Source organism: Nymphalis io, chromosome 10, assembly GCF_905147045.1.
Source record: "Nymphalis io chromosome 10, ilAglIoxx1.1, whole genome shotgun sequence".
NCBI lineage: Eukaryota > Metazoa > Arthropoda > Insecta > Lepidoptera > Nymphalidae > Nymphalis > Nymphalis io.
In genome coordinates, this window is record NC_065897.1 from 2,822,877 (window position 1) to 2,848,883 (window position 26,007).

Here is a 26,007-nt window from a genome sequence, read left to right on the forward strand (position 1 = left end):
TTAATATCGTAGTGAAATTTGCTTATATCTTGAGGCGTGGAGGGTGACAACTTGAACCAATATGTCTAGGATTGAGAAATGCCCAATTAACGGACCTGTCTCTAATACGGTATGTAGTGGCCCTTACAATTATTACTTAAAATATTTTAATATAATAAGACATTGTAAGGTTTGTCGGTATCCCATACCTTAATTGACTGATCGCTCCAAGGTTAGTTCCATCAAAGACGATTAAATATTTCCTGTGATGTTCGGAAAATATTGTCAATCACTTACTTGCTAATGGTTTATAAACGAGAACGAAACATAATGTTTTGTTAGTTGTTTTTAAATGTACAGAAAATGAGTATTAAGTATTTTAATGTCTTAATAAAAATGTTTCATTGATAAGAATTAATACGTTATCCAATAGCTTCAACTAGTAAGCTATTTCCGTCCATGCAAGAAATGCGTAGTGTTAAATAACGTCTCCTAGCGTTTCACAATTAAACTCGAATGATTTCTATGTAGAGACTTTTGAATTTTGAATATTTTTTCTCTGAATTTACAATAGTATTCAATGGGAAGTTTGATAAGTCAGAAATACAAATTTTTTATTATAATATCCCTAGTAAACGCGGTACAGTAACTTTTGATTTGGTTGCAAGTGTGAGTTGGTATTCACACAAAGTGACATGATTGCCTGAAAGGATGAAACATAATTTTACTAAATGATTGCCCTATATATTATATATAAAATATCCGAACCGAAATACTATACTAAACACTAGGCATGTAATCTTCACGTCAAATGATATGAGTGATGAGATCCCCTGACTCTCAACAGAGGCGAACATGGGCTATATTCTAACCTCTAGTGGTAACCGGATCTTCGGACTAGAGCGTGGTCTTTGTTCATGTACTTACCAAGATTTGAATCGGTAAACGTTAAGAGACAGGTTTTCTGTCCACTGATCCATTTTGGACTGTAATAAATCAAAATCAAATTAACAATTAATTCCTCTACAAAAATTGAGAAAGTTTCGTTGTTTTTATAACCTGTTTATTTGTTTATGTTGATTGACATTGATTTATGTTATTTATAGCATAAAAATAATAATTAAGATTTCATAACAACTTAAATACCCACTTAAAACCTACTTGCACTTTTGCGCCTTATTTATATATATAAACATACCATAGAGTTTAATTATAATCAAGTCCAATCAAATAATGATTAATAATAATAAGTGCGCTCAGACAGACATATAGAGTCATAAATTTAAAGAAAAGTATATATGTGTTGTATATATTCCATATCGATTAGTTTACAAAATATCTTATTAAAGTCGAATGACATGTAAATGGTTATATTCGTAAATGCAATTTGTTGAACGTTAATGACACCACAATGCGAACATCGTCGGATATTTCAATTAAAAACTCGTTAAAATGATTACCAATTTGATTATATGCTAAGCTACACTAGGCGTTTATTAACAGGATACATAATGAAATATTCTCGCTTCTAAGAAACCTAGTCGTAATAATAACTGTAATGAAGTAAATGAAATGAAATGAATGAATTATGGAAATTTTTAAAAGGACAATCCTCTTAAAGATTTCTATAATTTTTGGTTACAAGGTAAGATTGTCCCTAACTTTAAATTACCTTTAAAAATAAATGAATACCCGAATATTTTAATCGACTATATTCCTTAGCAGGTACATTCTATCTCGTCTCATGACATATAGCTATGCATTTTTTTATGTTTATATTAGGTTTATTTTATATTTGAGATATTTAAATATCGAATTATAAGAAAAATGATTTGTGTAATGTCTTACATGTTTTCTGCTCTTTCAATTATTATCATTGTCATCGATCGCTGGCCTTTATAATATTTATTTGGTGTCGAGGGGTATTTTTCTTATAGTTCTCTTTCTATTCTACAGTCATATCATCACTTACTCTCTTATAGCACGTATTGTTCATCAATCGAACCACATTGTGGGAAGGCTTTGTTTGGATATTTCAAACTCACTTGTAACTTATTCTACCGCTACACAGAACTACTTCGTTGTTGCGTTCTAGTTTGAAAAGAGATTGAACCTGGGCATTTATACAAGGGACATAACTTTTTAGTTTTAGCCCAAAGTTGGTGGCGTATTGGTAATGTTAGGAATGCTTAAAATTTCCTACAGCGCCAATCTCTATGAGCGTTGGTGACCATTTACCATGACACATTTACCTGTCCGCCTGTCTGGTAAATAAAAAAAACTTCCTGTTTTCGAACTTTCTCGTCTCGTTCCTTTTTTATTCAGAAATTCCTTTAACAAGACTTCTAAGTCGAAAGCATTAAATAAATCATAAATATAAATATTTTATCCAAGAAGACTCTTACAGTCACTTTTGAATTAGAATAAGTTAATTTGCTTTTGTTTGTGCGAATTTAGTGTCATATTATATGAATTTTTATATCCTTAATATTATGTTTATTATTTAACAGAATATTGAAGAATAAATAAAAAGATATTTATAATTGCGTAGTATATTTCAAGGCTGTGAATAAATTACTAATGTACGAAATCTTAAAAGGATACATATATATCCGTTATGAGCTGGAAAATGTGTTAAATTATACAGTTGCGCACAATTCATGATTCAAATCTATGATGTAATATTATATGTCAAAAGGAAACCGTGCCGTAACCGTAACAGCCTGTGAATCTCCCACTGCTGGGCTAAAGGCCTCCTCTCCTCTTTTTGAGGAGAAGGTTTGGAGCTTATTCCAAAAGGTAATGAATATTAAATAAAAGTAAGATCGCGGAATTATTGCAAAATAATACATATCTATATATATAAAAGAATAATTGGCTGACTGACTCAACACATAGCCCAAATTACTGTGGCTAGTACCATCGCATATGTGTTACGTTTACAAGGTAGTAAGAATTTTTGAAATTTTAACCGATAACGTAATAAAGGGGATGAAAGTTTGTATGATAAATCTTTATTTTTTAAGGAAGAACTATAGAAATCGGTAGCAGTTTAAAGCCAACACGTAAAGCGCTAGTAGTAAATAATTGATTGAAATAAATGTTACACTTATGACCTTCATGGTGCAGGTCTGTATAGACTAAGGCTGATTTTATGCGTGTTTTTTTTTTAATAAATATCAGTTCTCATGACCTTGAAGATAAAAATTAACACCGCATTACGAATCGGCTTCTTACGGGTTTCGCTGAGTGGATAAACATGCACACGCACACGATACATGGAATGTATCAGGTGATATGTTACTTTGCACAGAAAATATTTGAATATATTTTCAATTTGGCAACGACGAGCCGGTTGGCGTGGTTGGCAAAATGCCTTTCACGGCGAAGGTTGTGGGTTCGATTCCCACCCAGGACAGATATTTGTGTGCATGAACATGTCTGTTTGTCCTGAGTTTGGGTGTAATTATCTATATAAGTATGTATTTACAAAAGAAAAGTAGTATATGTAGTATATCAGTTGTCTGTTTTCAATAGCACAAGCTTTGTACAAGCTTAATTTGGGATCAGATGGCCGTGTGTGAATATTGTCCCAAGAGATTATTAAAAAAAAAAATTATATACCTTTGTATTTGGAGGGCGTCCTACACTACGCTTGCCAAAGCCTGGTCTCCATTACAGAATACTTCTACTCCAACGGTTGTCGGTTCTGCGACAGTGACCAGACAATAAATAATAACACGTGGACTGATGATATACGGAAACTGGTATCGGATTGAAATTGAGAGCTGAAGATCGAGCTCAGCGGCGTGCCATTGTAGAGGCCTATGTCTAGTAGTGGACGAGTAAGGGATGATGATGATATCTTCCCCGTAAATCATAGATTGACAATATATAAAGTTTTATATGTTATCAATCTGATAATTATTTGGGAAAGTTATTCTTCGAGATCTTTCTACGAGAGATGATTTTTATGATTTTCTATATATCAACAACACAAAAGCCAGTTATCGTTCACTGACTCTCTAGAACTATTATGCTTTTAAACTTAAATCAATTTTATATATACATATATATTTATATAGGTTTTGATAAAGTCCTGAATTTCCACCTCAGGTGCGACTCAATGATTTGCCTTTTTTTTTATAGAATAGGAAGGTGGACGAGCATATGGGCCACCTGATGGTAAGTGGTTACCAAACGCCCTAAGACATTTGCATTGTAAGAAATGTCAACCATCGCTTATAGCCAATGCGCCACCAACCTTGGGAACTAAGATTTTATGTCCCTTGTGCCTGTAATTACACTGGCTCACTCACCCTTCAAACCGGAACACAACAATATCAAGTATTGCTGAATTGCGGTAGAATATCTGATGAGTGGGTGGTACCTACCCAGACGAGCTTGCACAAAGCCCTACTACCAGTAAACCTACTGCTGGATATATAGCGCAGAAAGTGCGAATGTTATTACTGGTGCACGCCCATTCAATCCTGTGTCACACGACCGGAGGGAGACGAGGTGTAGCACCAATGGCTTTACACTTTTGCTTTCAATTGCACGGATTAGTAAACCTACAACATTGACGCTACTTGAAAGTCGTCGTGAAATTCTGCCACATGTGTATTCCACCAACCCGCATTGGAGCAGCGTCGTGGAATAAGCTCCGAACCTTTTCCACAAAAAAAAGAGGAGAGATAGTCTTTAGCCCAGCAGTGGGACATTCACAGGCTGTTACGGAAAGTCCTCGGTTAAGTCAAATAAACATAAGATTTAAACCCGGGCCTTATAACTTGTAACCTAACAGCTAGATTAAGGAGAGCAGTATAAATATTTTTACAAAGCGATCCATTTAATACTAATCGCAAAAAATGTTTGATATTCTTTTTATGTTAATATTATATTTATCAATTCGTATTCTTCGTTTTTATACAATTTGAAATATGAACTCGTTTCGATAATTACGTTATTTCATCACTATAAAATCAGTAAATTTTTGTGTATTTACGTACCCAAAAATAATTATCAAATTGGCAAGAATTTAAAAAGATCCGAAATCAAGTTTTCATTTTTGATTTTCTTAAAAAACTCTTACTAAATTACCGTTAAGTCTCGACCTAACGGTAACTATTGGAACAAAATTTTAACTACATAATTGTTTCACTATATCCTCTGTTTTTCATGTTTAATACAAAATGTTTTCGACACAAGCAGTTCGTTAATTTCTTATCAATACATTAATACAAAGTCAAACTTTATTATTAAAAAATACGTGCTTCACATGACAATTACAAATAAATATTCGTATATTAATTATTTGTTTATTTACTAAATTAAATATTACACAACAATTGTTGTATACCAACTTCCATATCTTTCTTAAAATGAAGGATTTTCATACAAATTTTCAACCCCTTTATCCCACATTAGAGGTAAAATTTTCAAGTCTTTCTTAGTCCTTTCCTAACCCATCGTGTAAAAGGAACCAGTCAGTCAATTATTCTTTTAAATACATACATACAAAGATAAAGATATAAATATTAATTTCTTGCGCGGAACATTACATGGATTGGTTAAAATATAAGTAAGATATACTATTATAAAACTACCGGTCTACCGGACTTACTGGTTGAAAATTATCTTTTTACGCCAAGAATGACGTTTATATGATAAAAATCGATAGCTTGGGTTCCATTATTGCAAATTTCGTAAGGATCGCAATTTTTTTTTAATAATATAAAGCCTTTGCTACTCGCTGATAATGTTGCTATCAGTAACTGAAAGAATTTTTAAATCGGCTTAGTAGTTTTTTATATACCCATTATAAACAGACATACAAAAAAAAACATATTTTACCTCTTTGTAATATTGGTATAGATGATATTAAATAATTCAAAGTAATGCCAGATTAACATAAAATATATTTTAATACATTAAAACGAGATCAATTAAAATTATGATACAGATTAGAAATTCTTATTAAAACTATAATTTATATTTAATAAATACCTGTGACATTTATTGTGTAAAAAACATGTTATGCGATCCATTTTTAATGATATTGTCGAAATAATTAGTTCGTATAGAAGGAATAGCTTTCTACGTAATAACACAATCTTTTACGTATTATTTCTATCGACATTATATTTGTTTGTTCTGTTTTTAAAGTATATAATATCATGTTTTTTTATTGCATTGTATTCGTTTACTTTGTGTATTACTCGTAGCGTAATCCTTTTAAGAATAAGCGGCTTATACTGATCTTAAAGTAACCGCTAACATATTCGCTACAGATTATCTACGTTCTGTTATTATTGGATTTTAATGTTGTTTACCACAAAAAAAACAGCAGATCCTTTTTAAACGTATATATAAATGCAAATGACAATTCTCTAAATATTATTTAGTTGATATTTATATTCAAATTTACAGTTTGAGTTTGTGTCTAGAAATATAATTCTTGCTTATGAGAAGGTCAGTGCGTCTTTTATTAATTTAATGATTTCAAAAACAGTTTCACTCTTTATAACATGATAACTATATAAAAAAATCGTTTTCGTTTCACTAGTTTTGATATAAATATGTTTTTGTCTGTAAATAACTGTTATATGTTATATGTCGGACGAATAATCTTTTTATATAAATTTTATAAAATCATCTATGTACCTTACAAATTAAGATTTCAATATTAAAGTTGAACTCCCTATTTGTTATCTATATTATATAATTATGCCTCTTGTAGATGTGTTTTTCACTCTGAAATATACATAACAGGATCGCGATATATCTCGGTGGTTGAAAGATGAAGTTAAACCTTGTCGCGATTTTAGATTTAGGTAATTTTCAATGTTTAAGCATTGTATATTTTATAATTAGTATTAACCAGATGTTCAGCCGTTTCATCCTCTCTCTAAATTGTTGTTTCTATATCTGTGAAAGGTCCCTCCACTCTTCTGCGCGTCGGGCAGCAGTTCGCCGGATTGCTCGTCAAGCGAGGAGAGCGCGGGCGCGCCCTACGCCAGCGAGCACAGCGAGCCGCGCGCCTGCGCTGACGATGGTTACGAGGTAATGGTAATAAAGTATACTATATTATATTTATGTATGTTGTTGTGTTGTGTACGTCCTGCCATACACGGAACCATTTATTGTAATCCACAATAAATTTTACGTCATCTGTTCATCGTAATGCTTTGCCTAAGTCCGTATTTTCTGATAGGTACAACGTTGGCGTCTTTAAATCCAGAGTTAACAGGTTTCTTTTAGGCAATCGTGCTACATCTTAGACTGTGTCGATGTTTAAGATCAAGCAAGTCAACGATCAAACAATTGCCTATTAAGTGTAATAAAAAAAAAAGCTTAATAATATTCATATATTTTGATGTAAAAGTGAATCATCTATTTACCATTGGCGCGCGTCGGGGTTAGCCCGTAAGCCGTGACGGCACACGACATGAAGCTCTCTAATAATGTCATGCTCCCTCTCCGCCCGGCTATTCTCTATCTCTACTCCTTTGTGGGCGCATATTCTGCACATAATGGTGGTGGTGGTAGTACTTTGTACAAGCCCGTTCTGGTAGGTACCATTAGATCATCATCAGATACTTCACCATTAAACTGCAATACTTATTATTGTTGCGTTCCGGTTTGAAGGGTGAGTACTGAGTAAGCCAATGTAACTACAAGCACAAGGGACATTACATTAGTTCACAAGGTTGGTCGCGCATTGACGATATAAGGAATGGTTAATATTAGATCACCGATGTGTATTGGCGTTTGTGACCCCTTACCGTCGAGTGGCCCATTTGCCCGTCCGTTTACATATTACATTAAAAAAAATGTTTTACATCTGCCGTCGTTTCGAAACGGCCTCCCTTTTTTATGTACGTGTACTATGTAACTCGTTCCACTTTCCTATGTAAGTTTAATTGCGTATTCGCCAATATGTATCGTCTCAGTACCACGGGACAAAACTTCCGCCTCTTGTTTGTCTAAACTGTACTAATCCATACGGCTTTTTTTTTTTTTTTTTTTTTTTTTTTTTTTTTTTTTTTTTTTTTTTTTATAGAATAGGAAGGCGACAGACTAGATAGACATTGGCATTGTAAGAAATGTCAACCATCGCTTACATATCCAATGCGCCACCAACCTTGGGAACTAAGATTTTATGTCCCTTGTGCCTGTAATTACACTGGCTCACTCACCCTTCAAACCGGAACACAACAATATCAAGTATTGCTGTTTTGCGGTAGAATATCTGATGAGTGGGTGGTACCTACCCAGACGAGCTTGCACAAAGCCCTACCACCAGTAAAATAATATACAATATACGAATTTAAGTTTTTTTTAAGTGGAAAGGTCTGAACTGAAAGGTAGAACTCCCAGTCGGCGTGGATCTCTCCGACATCTTAAACATCGTCAAATTTCAGCCAATTTACACAAAACCAAAAGTAATTATACACCGACATTTCCTCATGAATGCGTTGGTCTGTTTGTGAGAACCGTATGAAAATCCGTTCGGTAGTTTTAGAGTTTATCGCGTTCAGATAGACAGACGCGTTGGACTTTGTTATATAATATGTAGTGATGATGTCATTTGTATAATTCTATTCTGACATCTAACCTAAAAGAATGTCTATTATATTAAAATTCATAAATTATGTGTTTTTGAATTTCGAATTTCGAAGTGCCAAATTGATTAAGAATTGTCATAAAATGTTTTGTTTTTTTTTATTATTATTTTTCTATTCAGGCAGACGTCGAGGTCAGTAAGCTGGAAGTTTCAATCAATATGAAAACTCAGAAATTATCGGAATCGCTGTCTCTCCTCAGTGATGTTTCAAGTGGGTAACAGTTTTTTTTTCAAATTAATAAAAATATTCTTATTTTAATACTCTTCTAGAAAATAAATATTCAACAATAAAAGGACCACATAGACAAGCGCACACGCCATGCGCCCGGAACATTCTAAATAAGCAAGGTATGGCGTAAAGCGTTGCATGTAACAAGTTTAGGAAACGCCCCCTGCGCGCCTCACCACCGCTTACACCTGCGAAGCTAACGGTGATGTTTATTAAGCAAGCTTGTCTATATATGATCAAAATATACTAGAGAAGTTTCGTAAGACGTCAACAATTTTGTTTTTTTACTTTACCCAACTAGCTGTACCCGCGGCCTTGTCCGCGTCGTGATTTAGCTTATAACTCTACGAGTACTTATATCTTATGTCTGAAATCAAATTTTACTTCTGAATAAAGTAGCTGCCCAATTTTAAATATCATTTCACATATTTAAAATTGGTTCAGTAGTTTAAGAGTTTATCGATTACAAACAATGAAATCTTTTCTCTTTGTAATATTTTGTATAAAGATAATTGGGCCGACATGTGACCTTATTTTACAAATTTTCGATTCCCTTTAATTTTTCTGTATTTTATAATAACACAAGTATAATTTGCACATTTTCGGTTGGTAGAAATAAGAAATATGCTAATAAAGAAATATAGATATGATTTTTTTTAGTTTTTTTATTACATAGAGAAAGTTTGTTGTAAGAAAGTGTCTGGCTACTTTATACTTTGAAAAAAAAATACATGAGTTCGAAGCGATAGATAGAAACGTGTATATTTAAGAAGATGAATATAATTTAAGACATAAATTGATAACTTGTGTGTGTTTCAGATATTCAAACACAAGATATAATAACGGTGGATTGTCCGGAGAACAACGGGAGCGCGGGAATGGTTCATCCCGAACTGTGTGTCATTGTCATCGACATACTATCGCAGCTTATCGACAAGTAATTTAATATTAATTCTAAACGAAGACTTTATTATCTTTAGGGGTACTCATTTCCTTACGAGCCGACATTTTATTTTGTTTTTTTTTTTTTATGGCTGTCGCGTCATTTCGATGTTATTTCCTACACACAGAATTTGAAACGGAAAGCCTTTAGTGAATTTAAAATCGATTTTTTTTTCCTCGTATTATTATACTGTTATTTTATGCATAGAACTCCTAATTTCACATACTATTATATCTATAGATATTCAAAAATATAACAAATATCTCTAACCTAAGTTATTATTATTATTTAAATAGCAGCTTATAAGTATCCATTACTGAGATCAAGTACGAGGTCATGGCCAGTGTCAGTTACACTGCATCGTGATTATAGCAACGCGTTAGCGAATCCACCAATATACATAATTATTCCACCAATATTCATAAGCTAGTTCACGACCGGTCATCAAGAACGCCGTGCAATAACGCGAACAGCATTATCGATATCAAATCAAATATAAATATTTAATTAATTAATATATATATAAGTCTGTGTCTTAGCACATTTGATTTAACAACTTCAAATATCCTTTGCAATGTATAATTAATAATGTGTCTGGCTAATGTATGTGCCGTGGAGAGCGAACCCCGAAATGATGGTACAAAATAAGCAAAAAATAAGTTGTCACAATCATATGAGAACAATTTTTATTTAATTTACGTAATTACCAACTGCGGGTAGATATTCAATATTCCAATACGCTGGTTTTCTCATGATATTCTCTATAACCGCAGAGCGCAAGATCAATTTCAATACAGATTAAAAACAACATTAATCAGTAGTTTTTGACTGGATTTAAAATTGGACAGCTACTCCACTCGACGTGATTAAATGACAAACGTCATCGTAATAAATGGACTTCTATATCTCGTCGCCTATTACGGTCCCGGCGGCCATTTTTGATCACTTAGACCTCTGTGACATGAAGCTCATTTTGAAACATCGAGAATTAACAATTTTAAACAATTAAGATATGTTTTAATTAGTTTATTCAATTTGACGCCAACACGTGTGAAAAATAAAAATTAAAAACGAAGCGAATGTTTTTGTCGTCACGCTTTTTAAGCTACGGTGTATAATTAGGAATATTAAGTTTGTAATTGAAGTTTTAAGTAGTATATCTCAAAAAAAGAACGTTTGACTTATTAATGTGGATTTATCGGAAATACACATCGACGACATACAAAACCGTATTTATGGTTCAGACTGATGCAGTCGGGCTCGCGCACGCGCGCGCAGTGCGAGGAGGTGTCGCGCGTGTGCAGCGGCCTGGCGCGCGCCTGGCGCCTCGCCCCCCCGCGCGCGCCGCGCCCCCTGCGCCGCCTGCTGGCGCCGCACGCGCCGCCCGCGCGGCTGCTGGCGCGCGCCGACCCCGCCTACACGGGTACGCACGCCTTCCGCCATACCACCGGCACGGCATGATTGTTACGAGCTCGCGGTGTGACAGCGAAATTCTGATACTTTTGTTTATATGTACCTCATTCTAAGCCAGTACAATACAAAAACAATCGATTAGTTTGTTCTGACGCCAGATTTGCAGCGCAGCGTGCTGGAGCTCGTGCAGGCGGTGGCGTCGCATAGCATCGAGGCAGGCGAGCTGGCGGCTCTGCTGAGACTCCTGGCGGCGGAGCGGCCGCCGCTGTCGCTCCTGCTGTCGACGCTGCGCTCATTGCTGTCGCGTGCGCGCATACATACGCCCGACCACATTCTGTCCTTCCCCATCGATCTGGATCCGGGTTCGTATATTTTTATGGAAATATCGGAAGCAATTATTCAATTAAATGATTTTATGACAATACATAAAAACCTTTTTTAGAAGATCGTATGTCAGAAGACCCTCCGAGTTCGTCGTTCGGCCATCAAGCAGAACTCGCTGCGCGGCGATTACGCCAGGCTCATCTTCGCGCCGGTACAGTAAATACAATTCAATAGTTGATTTGAGACATTAAAACAGGAAACGATATACAGACTGTCTATCGGGGTTCGGTACCGCCCACTCAACGCATATTCTAACGCCAAACAGTAATACTTAGTATTGTTCTGTTCCGGTTGGAAGGGTGAGTGAGTCAGTATAACTATATAAAGTGGTGGCGAATTGAAGATATAAGATATTTTACTGGTGGTAGGGCTTTGTGCAAGCTCGTCTGGGTAGGTACCACCCACTCATCAGATATTCTACCGCAAAACAGCAATACTTGATATTGTTGTGTTCCGGTTTGAAGGGTGAGTGAGCCAGTGTAATTACAGGCACAAGGGACATAAAATCTTAGTTCCCAAGGTTGGTGGCGCATTGGATATGTAAGCGATGGTTGACATTTCTTACAATGCTAATGTCTAAGAGCGTTGGTGACCACTTACCATCAGGTGGCCCATATGCTCGTCCGCCTTCCTATTCTATAAAAAAAAAAAAAAGATGATTAGTATTTCTTTCGGCGCCAATGTCTGTAGGCGGTGGGGAGAAATTAACATCAAGTGACTCATTGATGCGGCTACCTACGATATATAAAAAAACGCATAATATAAAATAAACGCTTAATGTCATGACACTAGTGCAATTTAAACAATTTATGAATACAAGAGGCCAAATAAAAACGGCAATGAACTAACAAAATGTAGTAACTAAGTAAATGAAATTTAAATAAAATATTTGGTCCATTTAATTTTAAATTGTAAATCTCCATGACACGATTTCGTAGCGTGACATTACGTCGCAACTTTTCACGATGCGACGTCATGTCATGTGTGCATTTTGGGCTTAAGGCCTCTAGACTAGTACTCGATACGTTTGAGCGCATTGTACTCGCCAAAGTAAACGTGGTCGTGCGGCAGGCGTGTGGTCGCCGTGGTCGGCGGGCGCGGCGCGCTGCGCGCTGGGCGCGACGGGCTGGGCGCCGTGGCTGCAGGGGTTCGCGCTGGCGCTGTGGCTGCGGCTGCACGCGCGGGGCGACGACGAGCCGCCCGACCCCGACGACGAGCTCGCCGGCCCGCGGAAGGACTCCCAGAAGCCGTCCGAGTTCATCCACGCGTTCTCCATCGGGCACGACTCGCTCATGTTCGAGTTGTGGATCAACACCGCTAACGGTACCGCTCGAATCAGTTCACATCGTTGTAACTGTCAACCTTCCGCTCCTTTGCCTCCCTGTTGCCGATCAGAAAACTGAACAACTTGGTATCGTATATTTTGCTTAAACGTGTGCCAGTAGTACACTAAGTTGTATTTTGCAGGCGAGTTGTCGGTGCGCCTGACGCGGCCGGACGCGCTCAGCAACAAGCTGGTGAGTGCGGCGCGCGCGCGCACGACGCTGGCCGCCGGCTCGCGCTGGCACTGCCTCGCGCTCAACGTGGCCGAGCGAGTGCACAAACGACGCATACACATACAGGTACTCCACGCGCTGATGTCGATTACGGGCTTACAGTGAAATGGAGGAACCGCATTAGGCTGAGATTGTCGATTAATATTCGACACGTTTGCGAGTTTCACATACAGTTGTCGCGCTCGTGCAACGATCCAAATTTTTCGAAAAGAAAAGTTTAATACGTGTACGTAGGTTTTGATTTTCGAAACTTTGTAACAAAAAAATGACCTATCCTCCGCAGGTTACGATCTACGTGGATGGACGGGAGTGCGAAACGCTGTCGCTGCCGCTTCAAGGTAACGTCGGGTCGGGTCGGCTTGCGAGGTGAGGCGCGCCCGCAGGCCCTGACGTACGTGTGTCCGCAGGTATCCTGGTGCGCAAGGCGACGCCCAGCTCGGCGGTGCTGGGGCAGGCGGGCGGGCGCGCGGGCGCGCTGCACGTGGGCGGCGCGCGCGTGTTCCGCGCGCCCGCGCTGTCGGCGGCCGGCGCGCTGCACCTGGCGGCGCACGGGCCCGACCTGCCCTGTCAGGTGCCCCCGACTGCACTACTATATCAATTTCTATTTACAAACACGGTTGCTTCACTGTTTACAATAGTTTTTTGTCTTAGGAATCTATGAAATATAAAAGGATACGATCCTATGGAGAAAGTCTGCTATCAAATTTTATTTTTATATTCATATATCGCGGTTCAATTGGATTGAAGTACGAAACGCTAACTCGAATAACTATAATTTCAGATTCCATGCGAATCCGCACACTTCCCATCGATTATTACGCCCGATCTATTGGAGTTAAATATCGATTGGGACTCGGTAAGATAACAACTTTTGCCTTAATAATTTATTTGGATACGTAGGTTATTTCAGTATGATGCACCATAAAATTTATACATTAGGTGTATGAAATTTCGAGCCAAACCCTCCGTGAGCTGCAAGAGAACCTGCTCCTGACGTTTTACCCTCACGCACCGGACACAATGAATCTTTATCATCAAGCTCAAACGTCGACTACGGGTGAGACCTCATGTATATTTGCGATGCTTTACTTAAATAAGAACCGAAATAAATATCACGTACTGTATAGTGTGAGTATAAAACGAACAGGAGAAAGATTACTGTGGAGCTTACCGCTCCACAGAGGTACGATATTCGCTTAATATCCGCCCATATGGACTGAAAATTCGCGCATGACTTCTCCGATTGGTTTAATACTCAAAATATATTTATGACGATGGTGGAAACATAAGATGTCGATCAAGTAGCATTCCCGCGCAGTGTTCGGCGCGCGCGCGGCGGGCGGCGCGGGCGGCGCGGGCGGCGAGGCGCCCGAGGCGCTGCGCGTGCGCTGGGCCGGCGCGCCGCGCGGGTGCGCGCACCGCGGGGTGGCGCCCGCCCTGCTGGCGCTCGGCGGGCCCGACCTCCTGCTCTACCTCTTCGCCAGGGTGACCGCCCGTTCCTCCGACTTATATTTTGAATTCGTTTCACATTCGATCGAAATTAATTTACATCAATGGTGATGCGGCGAGCAGACGGTGGAGCTGGATGGCAGCGCCGAGGAGCAGGCCGGCGCGCTGGCGGTGCTGCTGCGCGCGTGCGGGTCGGACGCGCGGCTGTGCGCGGCGCTGCACGCGGGCGGCGCGCTGGAGCTGCTGCTGCCCGTGCTGGCGGCGCGCGCGTGCCGCGTCACGCACCACATGCTCAAGGTCTGTCCGGGGAGTCACTTGTCCGACCTCGGATACGTATTTTTTCGCTCGTTCGCATCCGCCGCTATTTTAGTGATCGCTTATGTTTACATTCGCCCAGGTCATCTTAGACGAAGCGTGCAGCAGTCCTATTCTTCTGCCGAGTGGAAGTGCGGGCAGCGCGGTGACTCTTCTTGTGCGCAATGACAGTATTTTGGTGGAGCCGCGTTTGCTGCTGCTGCTCATGCGCGCTTGGAGACATTTCGACACTGATGAGGTATAATAAATAAAATTTATTTAAAAATCTCATAAACTGAACTCCATTTTGAGTAGTTAAATATAAAACTGAACTTATTAAATGCCAGCGGGCCTATACAAATGACTAGTATTTGTTATGTCAAGTGATCAAAGATTGTCTAAATAGATACGGAATAACGGATAGAACGATAGACGCATCGAACCGGCTGCTCATTGTAGGCCAACTATAATGTAAAACAACACTCAATGCAATCTTCGGTTCAGGAAGTGGTGTGGGAGGAGAGCCCCGGCGCGGGTGGGGACGCGTCGGGCGGGCGGCAGCGCGGCTCGGCGTGGCTGCTGGCACTAGCGGCGCTGGGCGCGCTTCTGCGCCCGACTCACCCGCACGTCGCCTTCAACCACTACCAGGCCTGCCGGGTCGACCTGCTGCGGCATCTGCTGCTCGCCTGCAAAGTATATTTCGGTTACCCTCGGCGTCAGGAGATAGCGCATTGCCTGAACCGAAAAGCTGTTTCAAATTTTATTTTTACGCTTTCTCGCTGAATCAATTTCGTGGCCCGAGAACGTCGGCCCACAGTAGACGCGGGGCGTTCACCGACGGTTTGTGTGCAGGAGCGGTTCCTGAACTCGTCGCGCGCGGCGCTGGGCGGCGCGGCGAGCGCGCGGCTGGTGTCGCTGCTGCGCGCGCTGCTGGGCAGTCCGCCGCCGCTGCCGCACCTGGCGCTACTTGCAGACTTCCTGCTGCTCATGCACCAGGTGCGAGACCAAGACTAATATATTTTTTCTATTTTTAACTCCTATGAACTCATAGTTGTACGGAAAATAGGCCAGAGCTTAGAACTTGATTTGCCAATTTTAGCTAATTATGACTATATATAATTTGAGATTGGCCGCAGTGGCCGAAATAGATCCAGAGGACATTATTCTAGTTAAAACATAGATTAAATTTTTTTTGTAAAAATCATTTGAAAACTAGCATCACAGTTTGACTTGTGAGGAACAATCAAATAACCACAACCGACTGTCGTTTTAGGCCAGCGATACCTTCGTCACTCATTCCCGGGCCAACTTCTACTTTCTACTGACGGCCGATACACCAGACACAAGCGATTTCAACTTCCTGAATTTCATTAACAAGCGGAAGAGATCCACGAAGTCTATTGACAATCGAGGATTATATGACACGATGGAGAGATCGAGTTCCTCCAGCGTCTCAAACGAGGACGTAGCGAACGAAAACCACCTCAACGACTTGAGGGAGATGGCTCAGAATCGAGACACGGAGAGCGACAAGACCGATCCCGAGAGCACTACGAGCGCAGACTCCACGAAACAAATGAAGGGATTCATAAATACGCAAATCAAAGAGAGCAGGTGAGACTATCTTTTAATTTTTAACGTATATCGGGCCAACATGTCTCTTTGACTGTCAGCGTTTTCTGTGTTTTTCTTTGTACTGTTCGCTTTTAGGAAAAATTGCTGACCCCCATGTCTTACAAGAGATTTTTATCAGCACTACTCGAGAGGAAATAAGAAAAGTTAGATTCTGGAGGGTTTATTCCATTATTACATTAAAATACTATAATTTAATTATAACCTTGAATGTATGACTGTAAATAGACCTTTCAATAATAAAACTAGTCTTATTTTAAAGCCAGTATTCCAATTAATTATGTAGCAATTTAATTTCAGACAAAAGGAAGCGTCGACTTCAGAAAACTCCGAAGAAGTTCCCGGTAAGTAAATTATTCAAGAAATCTACTAATAAAACATATATCAATACGTACCAAAATCAGATCGTAATAAATGGTTTCCTTTTAGAGACTAGCGTGGATCAAGTAGACGAGGGTACGGAAAAGGAAAAAATCAATAACGTACCGTCGCCTAGGGAATCCAACGCCGCCGACCAGCTCTACGCAAGTGGTATATACCAACAGGTACCAGGACTTCGCCCTAAACGCCTCTCAGAAGCGAATGCATAAATAACATACCGTACCGGGTTAATATAACGACGTATTCCCGCTCCGACAGCGGCGCGTGCGCACGGGCGCCGAGCCGGGCTGGCGCGCGTGCGAGGGGCTGCTGCTGCTGCTGCGGGACGCGCTGCGCTCGCTGCCGGCGGGCGCGGCGGGGCTGGCGCCGGACGCGCTGGTGGTGCTCGCCAACCACGCCGACGCGGGCGTGCGCGCCGCCCTCGTGCGCGCCGCCGCCGCCGCCGCGCTGCCGCCGCGCTGCCTGCCGCTGCTCGCCAACCAGGTGCGCTGCTACTCCTGCATTCATCAATCGTAGCAGTTGCTCTACGAGCACATAAATTAATTTAGATATAACCCGAAGCAAAAAATTTTTCTAGCTTCACAGACATAAACTTAACATTTGTTCCATACAGATTTCCCTGTATCCCTGTTCGTGGGAGCTGGCGACGGCGTGTGCGGTTCTGCTCACCGGGTGCGATGTTCCGCTGGAGGATCAACTAGACGTAAATATGATTATATACTTTAATAGAACATTGATGTGTTGAAATATATGTTTAAAGCCCTCACCGATTAACATGAAGTTATTTCGTGCTAGCTCACGACTCATTTTATTACTCAGTAAAAAAAACACAATTCTAAACACGTGTCACTACAGGAGCAAACTTGGGCAACGCTGGACGAGGAGGCGACGGCGCGCGCGGCGCCGCTGCTGGCGCTGTTGCCGCGCTGCGCACGCGCAGACGCGCCGCTCGCGCACAACATCGCCGCGCTGCTGCGCCGCCTCGTGGACAAGGTACGCGCTCGCCGGGCCGTGCCCCGTAGGCAGCGGTCGAGTGGCATACGAGTGTCATATGATATAACTCTTTATCTTGCAGTCGACTTTGAAGGCACTGAACGAGGTGGCGCTAGTGGAAGTGGTAGTGCGGTCCATCCGTGCCGTCGGTCAGGAGGAGAGCGACTTCGAGGGACGTGACCTGCTTCTGGAGGATCTGTACGACCTCCTCTGTAGGACAGCCGTTAAAATTCTAACCGTAAATCGAGGCACGCAGGTGAGGGTTCGTCGTCTTGCAAGATAGCTTAGGTTAACCTTTTTAATGAACGGCGTTGGACCGAATCTTGTATCGTATTGTATATTTCGCGAATCAGGCGATAGTGGACATGCACCACATGCTGCGCTTCGTGGAGTGCGAGGGCGAGCCGCGCGCGGGCGTGCAGCGAGCGGCGCGCGACGCGCAGGTGGCGCTGTTCTGCGCACAGCTCGACTACCTGGAGCGCCGTCTGCAGGACCTGCAGCACCAGCAGCCGCGCTACACCGGCTATTTCAGTACAGGTCGGTATTTAGGAAGTGCACGTTGTAGCAGTAAAATAAAACTTCTTGAGAACGGTAGAAACGGTAGAATATGGTGGAATGATTTATTGGAAAAATGGTACGAGTATGAGTACGAGTACAAGACAGAGTTCAAGATTTGTGAAAATATATAGGCATAACAGCGCCTTTAAACAGGGCCCTTACAATGTATAATAATGTTTATAAAGAGGCGGATTTAGATTTGTTTGGTGATGGCATGGGAGCATACAAATCTAAAATAAAAGAATACTATGACAGATTGCATATTTAAATTTAAATGTCAAAGTACTTCCACGAATGGTTCATTATTATTATTTCTTTTTTGTTTTTGTTTTTTTGCGTTTTTGTGTATATTTTTTTTTATCGTAATATGTCAGCTTAAATTTTTTATTTTTGGTATTTATTTATATATTTTTTTTCTTTATTCTAATTATAATTTATTTGTATACGTGTTGTTTTCCTTACGCGATATCTTTAAGAATGTTACGTTGGAGTGAGCGACGCTGAAAATGTGAAATTGCATGATGAGTTAGCCTATAATTGCGATGTATAGTGTTAATAAGTGTCATTATTTGGAATTGTTATTTTCTGGGACAGACATGTAAAAACATTGTACATTGTGTTGGCTACCTATAAAATAAAATAAAATGAAATAAAAATAAGCCCACCAAACGTACATCGTTTCAGATTAGTAAAATAACGAGTTATACAAGCATAGTTATATAAGTATAAATTGCAATGAAACAACAGGCAATGTTTAAAAAATACTAACCTCCGTCGATCCACAGTGCTGTCTTCGGTGGAGGGTGGGCTTGGTGCGCGTGGGGGACGCACGGAGGCCGCGGAGACGGCGGCGAGGCTGGCGACAGTGCTGACTCGAGCCGCCGCCTTTTTCACGACGCGACCGCCGAACGCGCCTCTGCAACCCGACGCGGACTTCTTCGATAGGCTGCTAGCAACACTACTCAATGGTTGAAAGAGTTTCAATTACCTGTCGAAATATATCAGCGGATTATAACGTTCGTTACATCTAACCAATGTGTATTGACAGCGGTTACCGGCGGCGGGGGTGCGAGCGGTGCAGATAACGGAGCGACGCTGAGCACGTTATTCTGGTGGGCGGCCAGCCCGGCGCCCGCGGCGCGCCCGCTGCAGCCGCGGCTGCTGCGAGCGCTGTACGCTGCGCCCGCACACGCGCTGCATCTGCTCGCCGGCAACTATCGGGATCCGCCTACACTACGGAAGGTATAATATTTTCTTCGTTTTGGCAATGACCAAATAAAAAATACATAATTTTACTTCGAGTCCACTTTTGAATTCCAATATTCCAATTTGCGCGCACAGCTATCGGTATACCTGCTCACGCTGATACAACACGTGCACCTCGAGGCCGAAGCTGGTGGACCGAGTGTCGAACTAGCCATTACGGATTGGGCTCGCGACTGGGCTGTTGGATCGCAGGCGGAACTCGCCGAGCGCGTGAGAGTTGAGGCTCTGCCCTCCGAGGCCGAACGGCTGCTGCTCGACGATCAGCAGCGCTGGGCCAGGCACGCAGGTGCCCCGAGATTGCGAGCCGCCATCGGCAAGTAAGTAACGCTCAATCGCAAGAAACGCACTTTCGCACTACTGCCGAGACTCATACGACGCATCACTCGCAGGGCCGTGTTCGGCAAAGAGGCGCTGGCGCGGACGGTGACGGAGGCCGCCATGAGCGCCACGCGGCGCGTGGTGGAGGCGCAGAACGCGGAGCGCAAGGCCTTCCTCGAGCACCTGCGCCGCGCGCACGCGCTGGCCGCCGCCGCCGCCGCGCGCTGGCAGACCGTCATCGACGCGCATACGCACGAGAGAGGTATGCGGACCGCCATCCGAAATATATTAAGGCCTCATGATCGACTAAGGCGTCTAAACCACTATACCCATCTCAGGCGTATGGCACGATCCCCGCGGGTATCCGGCCGCGTGGCAGCTCGACAGCACGGAGGGGCCCGGCCGAGTGCGCGTGCGATTGCGACGTGCGCATCTGCGGATACCGTCCCGTTGCTTCCAACCACCACACAAATATAAATCCGGTGAGAAGTCTAGGGGTTTGACCATTTATTGAATATCGTGCATGGAGTTTCGTTATTTAATAGTGGTAATCTGGTAGATAGACAGTAATTAATGTCGATAATATGTGTCAGAGAGTGCGAGCTACCCGAGCCCCCTGCACAGCGTGCTGGCGGGCGGCGCGGACGCGCGCGGCGCGCTGGCGGCGCAGCTGGCGCTCAGCGAGACCGTGGCCTACATGGCGCGCGTCGTGCGAGTCAGCGTAGATAGCGAGATCTGCGGCGAGCTACTACTCACTGACCGGTAATGTCACAGTTTCAGTCTCGTGATGCACGATCTACTTCGGTTGTCTATTGAAACGATATATTCGTTTCTTGATCATTTTGTAAAATCACCAAGAAATATAAATATAATATAGACAAGGATCTTTTGGCTCTCGAATGTCATTGACCGGAGGGGGGGTGGAGTTGCAGACTTAAAGTTACCAATTAATAAAATCTTCTTAGCTCTTAGAAACATATCAACGGCTATTGTCGAGGTTTATCTATTTGATGACTGACGTTTTAAGACATTAATTTTGAAAAGTTAGTTGGGTTATTTAGAAAGATTTAAGGTTTATGCAAATGCTTATGTCGGTGGTACTCGGCAGCTGCATCCACTTCGTGCCGGAGGAGGAGTGCGGCGGCGCGGCGAGCTGGTCGCTGGGCGGCGTGCTGCGCGTGGCCACGCGGCGCTGGTGCCTGCAGGAGCGCGCGCTGGAGCTGTTCCTGTGCTGCGGCCGCGCGCTGCTGCTGGCCTTCGCCGACACCGCCGAGCGCGCCGCCTTCCTGCAGCACTTGCAGCGCGCACACCTACCCAACAGGTAGCTGTGGCTACTCGCTGCATTGATTTGCTTTAGCGAAACTTCTATTTTGACAATATTTATTTTTTCTCTAGAACCGAACAGGAGAGTTTGACGGAAGCTATGAACCAGTGGCGCGTCGGTGCTATCACTAACTGGGAGTACCTGATGATTCTCAACGGGTTAGCGGGTCGCTCCTATAACGATCTGATGCAGTACCCGGTCTTACCTTTCATCATTGCTGACTATGCGTCCAAGATCCTCGACCTTACGGATCCGACCTCCTTTCGTGATCTTAGCAAACCTATGGCGATACAGAATAAGAATAGAGAGCAGCATTATATTAACACATACAACGTGAGTTTCGTGAAAATCATAAAGTATTATTTTTAAGGAACCCTTTCCCTACTATGATTATAGCGCCGATCCCATCGCTCCTTGATTGCAACGATAGAAATGCATATATTACATTGTTCCATTTTATTCATTGTTGTTGTTTAAAATAATGAAATACATAAAATGATAGGATCTGAAAGCGGCTAGGAGAGAAGGCTGCAGCCCTCTACTGTCTCGCCAGCCGCACCACTACGCGTCGCTGTACTCCAACTCGGGCGGAGTGCTGCATTACCTCGTTCGACTGCCACCCTTTACAGAGCTGTTCCTCAACTACCAGGGTAAAATGATGACAGCCGTCATTGCCACCACCTATAACAACTATAATGACACTACAATTTATTAACAATGTGTAACCTGTGTAGATAATCACTTCGATATGCCCGACCGCACATTTCACTCGCTGGCGACCACGTGGCGGCTCATCACCAACGACTCGCCCACGGACGTCAAAGAACTCATACCGGAGCTCTTCTATTTGCCCGAACTGTTCTACAACAACGAAGGTATATATAAGCTCGTCTACATCTGCCCCGCCGAGCGGAGCGTGTGGTGACGTGTGGCGTGTCCGCAGGGCTGGAGCTGGGCGTGCGGCAGTGCGGCGCGCGCGTGGACGACGTGGAGCTGCCGCAGTGGGCGGCCGACGCGCGCCTCTTCACGCTCGTGCACCGCCAGGCGCTCGAGGCGCCCTACGTGTCCGAGCGCCTGCCGCTTTGGATCGACCTCGTGTTCGGATACAAGCAGACCGGCCAGGCCGCCGTCGACGCGATCAACGTTTTCCCTGCCTGCGTGAGTTTCCACCCACAGTCTCTTCCAAAAATTAACGACGTTCTCGGTTTTGGCATATATATGCCCACGGTCGAAGAGATTATGACATTTTGAATCGGGAATACTGTCGAAGATATCGTCGATTGCTGTTTCAACTTTGTTTATATATTCAATGACAAATGACGCCCAGTCGGCAGACTTGAAAAATCAGTCGATAATTGAATTTATTGCATTAAGCATTTCGGAAGTGAAGAATGTTTTATATCGCAGACTTACTACGGTTTCGACCCGTCATCGCTGGAGGACGAGGTGGACCGCACGGCGGCGGCGGCCATGGTGCGCACCTACGGGCAGGCGCCGCGACAGCTGCTGCGCGCGCCGCACCCGCATCGCGCCACCGACCTGGCGCCGCGCCCCACCGACCGCGTGAGTACCAAGCGATAAACCAAACCGAATGGCCTACGATAAGGCCCCAGTAAAACTAAGCTGTACGTCGATATAAAACGTCACGCCCGTAGCCGGTGGTGTGGGCGGGCGTGTCGGGCGCGCGCTGGGGCCGCTACTGCGGCTCGCCCGAGCGCGCGCTGGCGGCGCCGGCGGCGCGGCGCGTGTGCGCGGGCGGCGCGCGCCTGCAGGCGCTGGCCGCGCCGCGCGCCGCCGCCGTGTGTCCGCGCGCCATGGCGCTGCTCGTGCTGCGGGGTTAGTGATATCTTTTTAACACAAACAAACATCACGAGATTAAGCTGTGTTTCTTCATTCTTACGATTCTCTTACTATCGCGTACGATTTGTCATAGATGAGTGGTCCTGCTCGGGTGGCGAGGGCGGCGGCGGCGGTGGGGGCGGCAGCCACGAGTCACTATGCGTGGTGACGTGGGGACACTCGGACGGTGTGGTGCGACTGCGGCGCCGACGAGACGCGCCACCCACGCCTCTGCTGCATCTGCCTGCACTCGACCAGGTACCTAGTGTGCCTATTATATTTCTTAATCCGATGGGAAACGAACTGATCGTTTAAGTCGAATTTACCAGATTCTCAAAGGCAAGGTCCAACATGTATGACTATGCGATGAAGATTTTTCGAAACGCCTCCACATGAATCATAATGACCGCCTAGGTGACGGCAGCCTGCGGGTGGAGCGGCGGGGGCGGGTGGGGCGCGTCGGGCGCGCTGGGCCTGTCGTCGGGCCGCGTGCTGGCCCTGCGCGCCGGCGCGCGCGTCACCGCGCACGCGCTGCACGCGCACAGTGCGCCCATAGTCGACGTCGTGCTGTGCCCGCGTGCCAGCCTTCTCGTGACGGCTAGTGTCGATGGCCTCATCGTTCTTTGGGATCTTAACGAGTGAATATAACAATTTATTTCTTAATCGATTCTCATATTTATTATGTTTCTGCAAAGGATAAATTAATCGGTATAAAAATGTCTAAAATTGACAATTTTCTAAAGTGAGTGTTAATATTCTCAGACTGACATACATCCGCACGCTACCAAACCGCGACATGTTACCCGTGCGATGCGTCGCTGTCAGCGAAACCCTCAGCGACGTAGCCACCGTGCACGAGCCACCGCCTGCCGGCTCCGGCGCGACAGTGACGGGCTCTCCCGGCGACGCCGACGAATACGAGCGAGACGCTTCCGTCAAATACAAGTCTCTGCTGCGCGTGCACACGGTCAATGCCAAGTTCGTGGGCAGCGCGCGCGTGTCGGAGGCCGTGACGTGCGTGTGCTACTCCAACGCGCCCGAGGGCGTCAGCGTCAACTGCGTGGTGGCGGGGCTGGCCAGCGGCGGCCTGCGCCTCTACTCCTCCTGGGACCTGCGCCCCGTCGCCTATGTGCCGCCGCCCGGGAAGCCGCAACCAGTGCTCAGGTCGCGATGATGTTGAAAAAACTACCCCTTCAAATCAATGAAAATAAACTCCACTCCACCTTCTCGTTTTATTTGTCATTATTTTGTCAAACAATTTTGTATTATATAGTCTCTCCTCATTGCAGTGTGACGTACAGCTCCGACTCGCAGCTGCTGTTCGCATGCTACGCGGAGGGCGCTGTGGTCGCGTGGGAGAGCTCAGAGGGCGGCTCGCGCGCCGCTCCCGTGCGCATCGTGCCGGCGCTGGCGCTGCTGTGAGATGAGACGAACCGTTTAGAAACAGTCCACAGAAATTGCGTGTAAATAATTAATTTCATTATTCTTGTCTTAAAAAAATATAATCCAGAAATTATTATGAAGTTCATCCAAATTTCAAACGTAAGTATTTTAATTTAATAGCTGTAACTTGGTAGCTAACATTAGGTTTTAATTTATGAGTTATGAGTATTTAAATGATCTTTCTTAATTATTCCTTTAAAGCCAAATAATTGTGATTTAATATTACAATAAGTGTTTTCGTGGTGCCGATCTGCTTGCCTTAATATAAATGTTTATAGAATAAAAATAATATTTTGAAATAATTATTTAAATGAAGTTAATTGGCTCTACTTTCTTGTCTTTCTTTTTTTATTTATATATTTATTAATATTAATAATATACAATATGTGTTTTAAATATGTCCCAAATTTCTAAAATATTATGACTTATAGAAGCTGCTAGCAATATCGTGTCTTCCGAAATATTTGTAAGAAAAGAGCTTTATATAATCGTTATTTTGTAGTATTTTTAATATTGATGGACTTTTACTGAAATGTTATATAACAAATATATATTTAAATGTAAATAGATAGGATATAAGCACGTTGTAATGTCCATTATTTTGTTATAAAGTTTGTGAGGCGTTATTTTAGTAACTTTAAGATTTTTTTATACAAAACATTCCTATACTTGAAAAAAATACTCTACCGATGTAATTCCTCTCAAGAAAATTCGAATTATTTAATAATATTTATAATCTTTCATAAAACTGAAAACTGCATTATGTAATTGTAACAAACAAACATGTGTGTCTCAAACAAAATATTATATATATATATATATATATATGTGTGTCGAAGAATCAAATACACCTGAGCGCTCACATTGTGATTTCACCTCTTGGCCACCACCTTGTGGCCTCTGGCGCTCTAAATAATCGCCGATCATTTTAACTTCTTACCTCAGTTGTGTTCGATTCTATTCCACACCGAAATTGAAATCCAGAAGAATGATGATCTGTTGAAGTATTGATTGTTAAAGTTTTAAATAAATATTGAAATATAACAAAAACTATTGTTTTTTATTGTAACCTTTATAATATATTGAATTAAGATAAAATGCAATACAATTAAAATACGTTTACGTTCAAAAATCATATAAAAAATTATATAAAAAAAATTCAAATCAAGCCAAAGCCTCTTAAATTAAAGTGCAGGCGTTTGTGTGCAAGCACATGTGTCTTTTTAAATTTATTCCTGTATTTTCAGTTTACTCTTACGTTACGATTACACGTATTATTTGTTTTGTGAGTAATTTCGTCACCCAGTTTGTGAATTTCGTAATTTTTTGGTTGTGCCTCGGTATTCTAGTGCGAGATAAAGTCAATTTCGTTTTACA

At 42.8% G+C, this 26,007-nt stretch overlaps 1 protein-coding gene across 1 annotated transcript in view; it reads left to right on the forward strand.

The window, feature by feature from the left end:
- Nucleotides 1–25,674, forward strand: part of LOC126771379 (lysosomal-trafficking regulator) — a 45,282-nt gene extending 19,608 nt beyond the window's left edge. The window contains exons 10-51 of the mRNA XM_050491243.1: nucleotides 6,919–7,044; nucleotides 8,729–8,819; nucleotides 9,657–9,774; nucleotides 11,025–11,203; nucleotides 11,352–11,555; nucleotides 11,636–11,728; nucleotides 12,649–12,900; nucleotides 13,045–13,199; nucleotides 13,417–13,471; nucleotides 13,541–13,704; nucleotides 13,915–13,989; nucleotides 14,073–14,190; nucleotides 14,452–14,618; nucleotides 14,706–14,879; nucleotides 14,980–15,135; nucleotides 15,381–15,569; nucleotides 15,729–15,872; nucleotides 16,150–16,490; nucleotides 16,809–16,852; nucleotides 16,938–17,053; nucleotides 17,148–17,372; nucleotides 17,503–17,592; nucleotides 17,745–17,882; nucleotides 17,965–18,138; nucleotides 18,236–18,419; nucleotides 19,226–19,408; nucleotides 19,489–19,682; nucleotides 19,782–20,023; nucleotides 20,096–20,286; nucleotides 20,363–20,506; nucleotides 20,618–20,786; nucleotides 21,133–21,345; nucleotides 21,420–21,681; nucleotides 21,851–21,998; nucleotides 22,083–22,223; nucleotides 22,292–22,506; nucleotides 22,756–22,911; nucleotides 23,004–23,184; nucleotides 23,282–23,445; nucleotides 23,602–23,825; nucleotides 23,950–24,351; nucleotides 24,477–25,674. Of these exons, the coding sequence (XP_050347200.1) occupies nucleotides 6,919–7,044; nucleotides 8,729–8,819; nucleotides 9,657–9,774; nucleotides 11,025–11,203; nucleotides 11,352–11,555; nucleotides 11,636–11,728; nucleotides 12,649–12,900; nucleotides 13,045–13,199; nucleotides 13,417–13,471; nucleotides 13,541–13,704; nucleotides 13,915–13,989; nucleotides 14,073–14,190; nucleotides 14,452–14,618; nucleotides 14,706–14,879; nucleotides 14,980–15,135; nucleotides 15,381–15,569; nucleotides 15,729–15,872; nucleotides 16,150–16,490; nucleotides 16,809–16,852; nucleotides 16,938–17,053; nucleotides 17,148–17,372; nucleotides 17,503–17,592; nucleotides 17,745–17,882; nucleotides 17,965–18,138; nucleotides 18,236–18,419; nucleotides 19,226–19,408; nucleotides 19,489–19,682; nucleotides 19,782–20,023; nucleotides 20,096–20,286; nucleotides 20,363–20,506; nucleotides 20,618–20,786; nucleotides 21,133–21,345; nucleotides 21,420–21,681; nucleotides 21,851–21,998; nucleotides 22,083–22,223; nucleotides 22,292–22,506; nucleotides 22,756–22,911; nucleotides 23,004–23,184; nucleotides 23,282–23,445; nucleotides 23,602–23,825; nucleotides 23,950–24,351; nucleotides 24,477–24,609 (7,134 nt within the window). The 3' untranslated portion in view covers nucleotides 24,610–25,674. The remainder of the gene's footprint in view (nucleotides 1–6,918; nucleotides 7,045–8,728; nucleotides 8,820–9,656; nucleotides 9,775–11,024; nucleotides 11,204–11,351; nucleotides 11,556–11,635; nucleotides 11,729–12,648; nucleotides 12,901–13,044; nucleotides 13,200–13,416; nucleotides 13,472–13,540; nucleotides 13,705–13,914; nucleotides 13,990–14,072; nucleotides 14,191–14,451; nucleotides 14,619–14,705; nucleotides 14,880–14,979; nucleotides 15,136–15,380; nucleotides 15,570–15,728; nucleotides 15,873–16,149; nucleotides 16,491–16,808; nucleotides 16,853–16,937; nucleotides 17,054–17,147; nucleotides 17,373–17,502; nucleotides 17,593–17,744; nucleotides 17,883–17,964; nucleotides 18,139–18,235; nucleotides 18,420–19,225; nucleotides 19,409–19,488; nucleotides 19,683–19,781; nucleotides 20,024–20,095; nucleotides 20,287–20,362; nucleotides 20,507–20,617; nucleotides 20,787–21,132; nucleotides 21,346–21,419; nucleotides 21,682–21,850; nucleotides 21,999–22,082; nucleotides 22,224–22,291; nucleotides 22,507–22,755; nucleotides 22,912–23,003; nucleotides 23,185–23,281; nucleotides 23,446–23,601; nucleotides 23,826–23,949; nucleotides 24,352–24,476) is intronic.
- The last annotated feature ends 333 nt before the right edge of the window (nucleotides 25,675–26,007 follow it).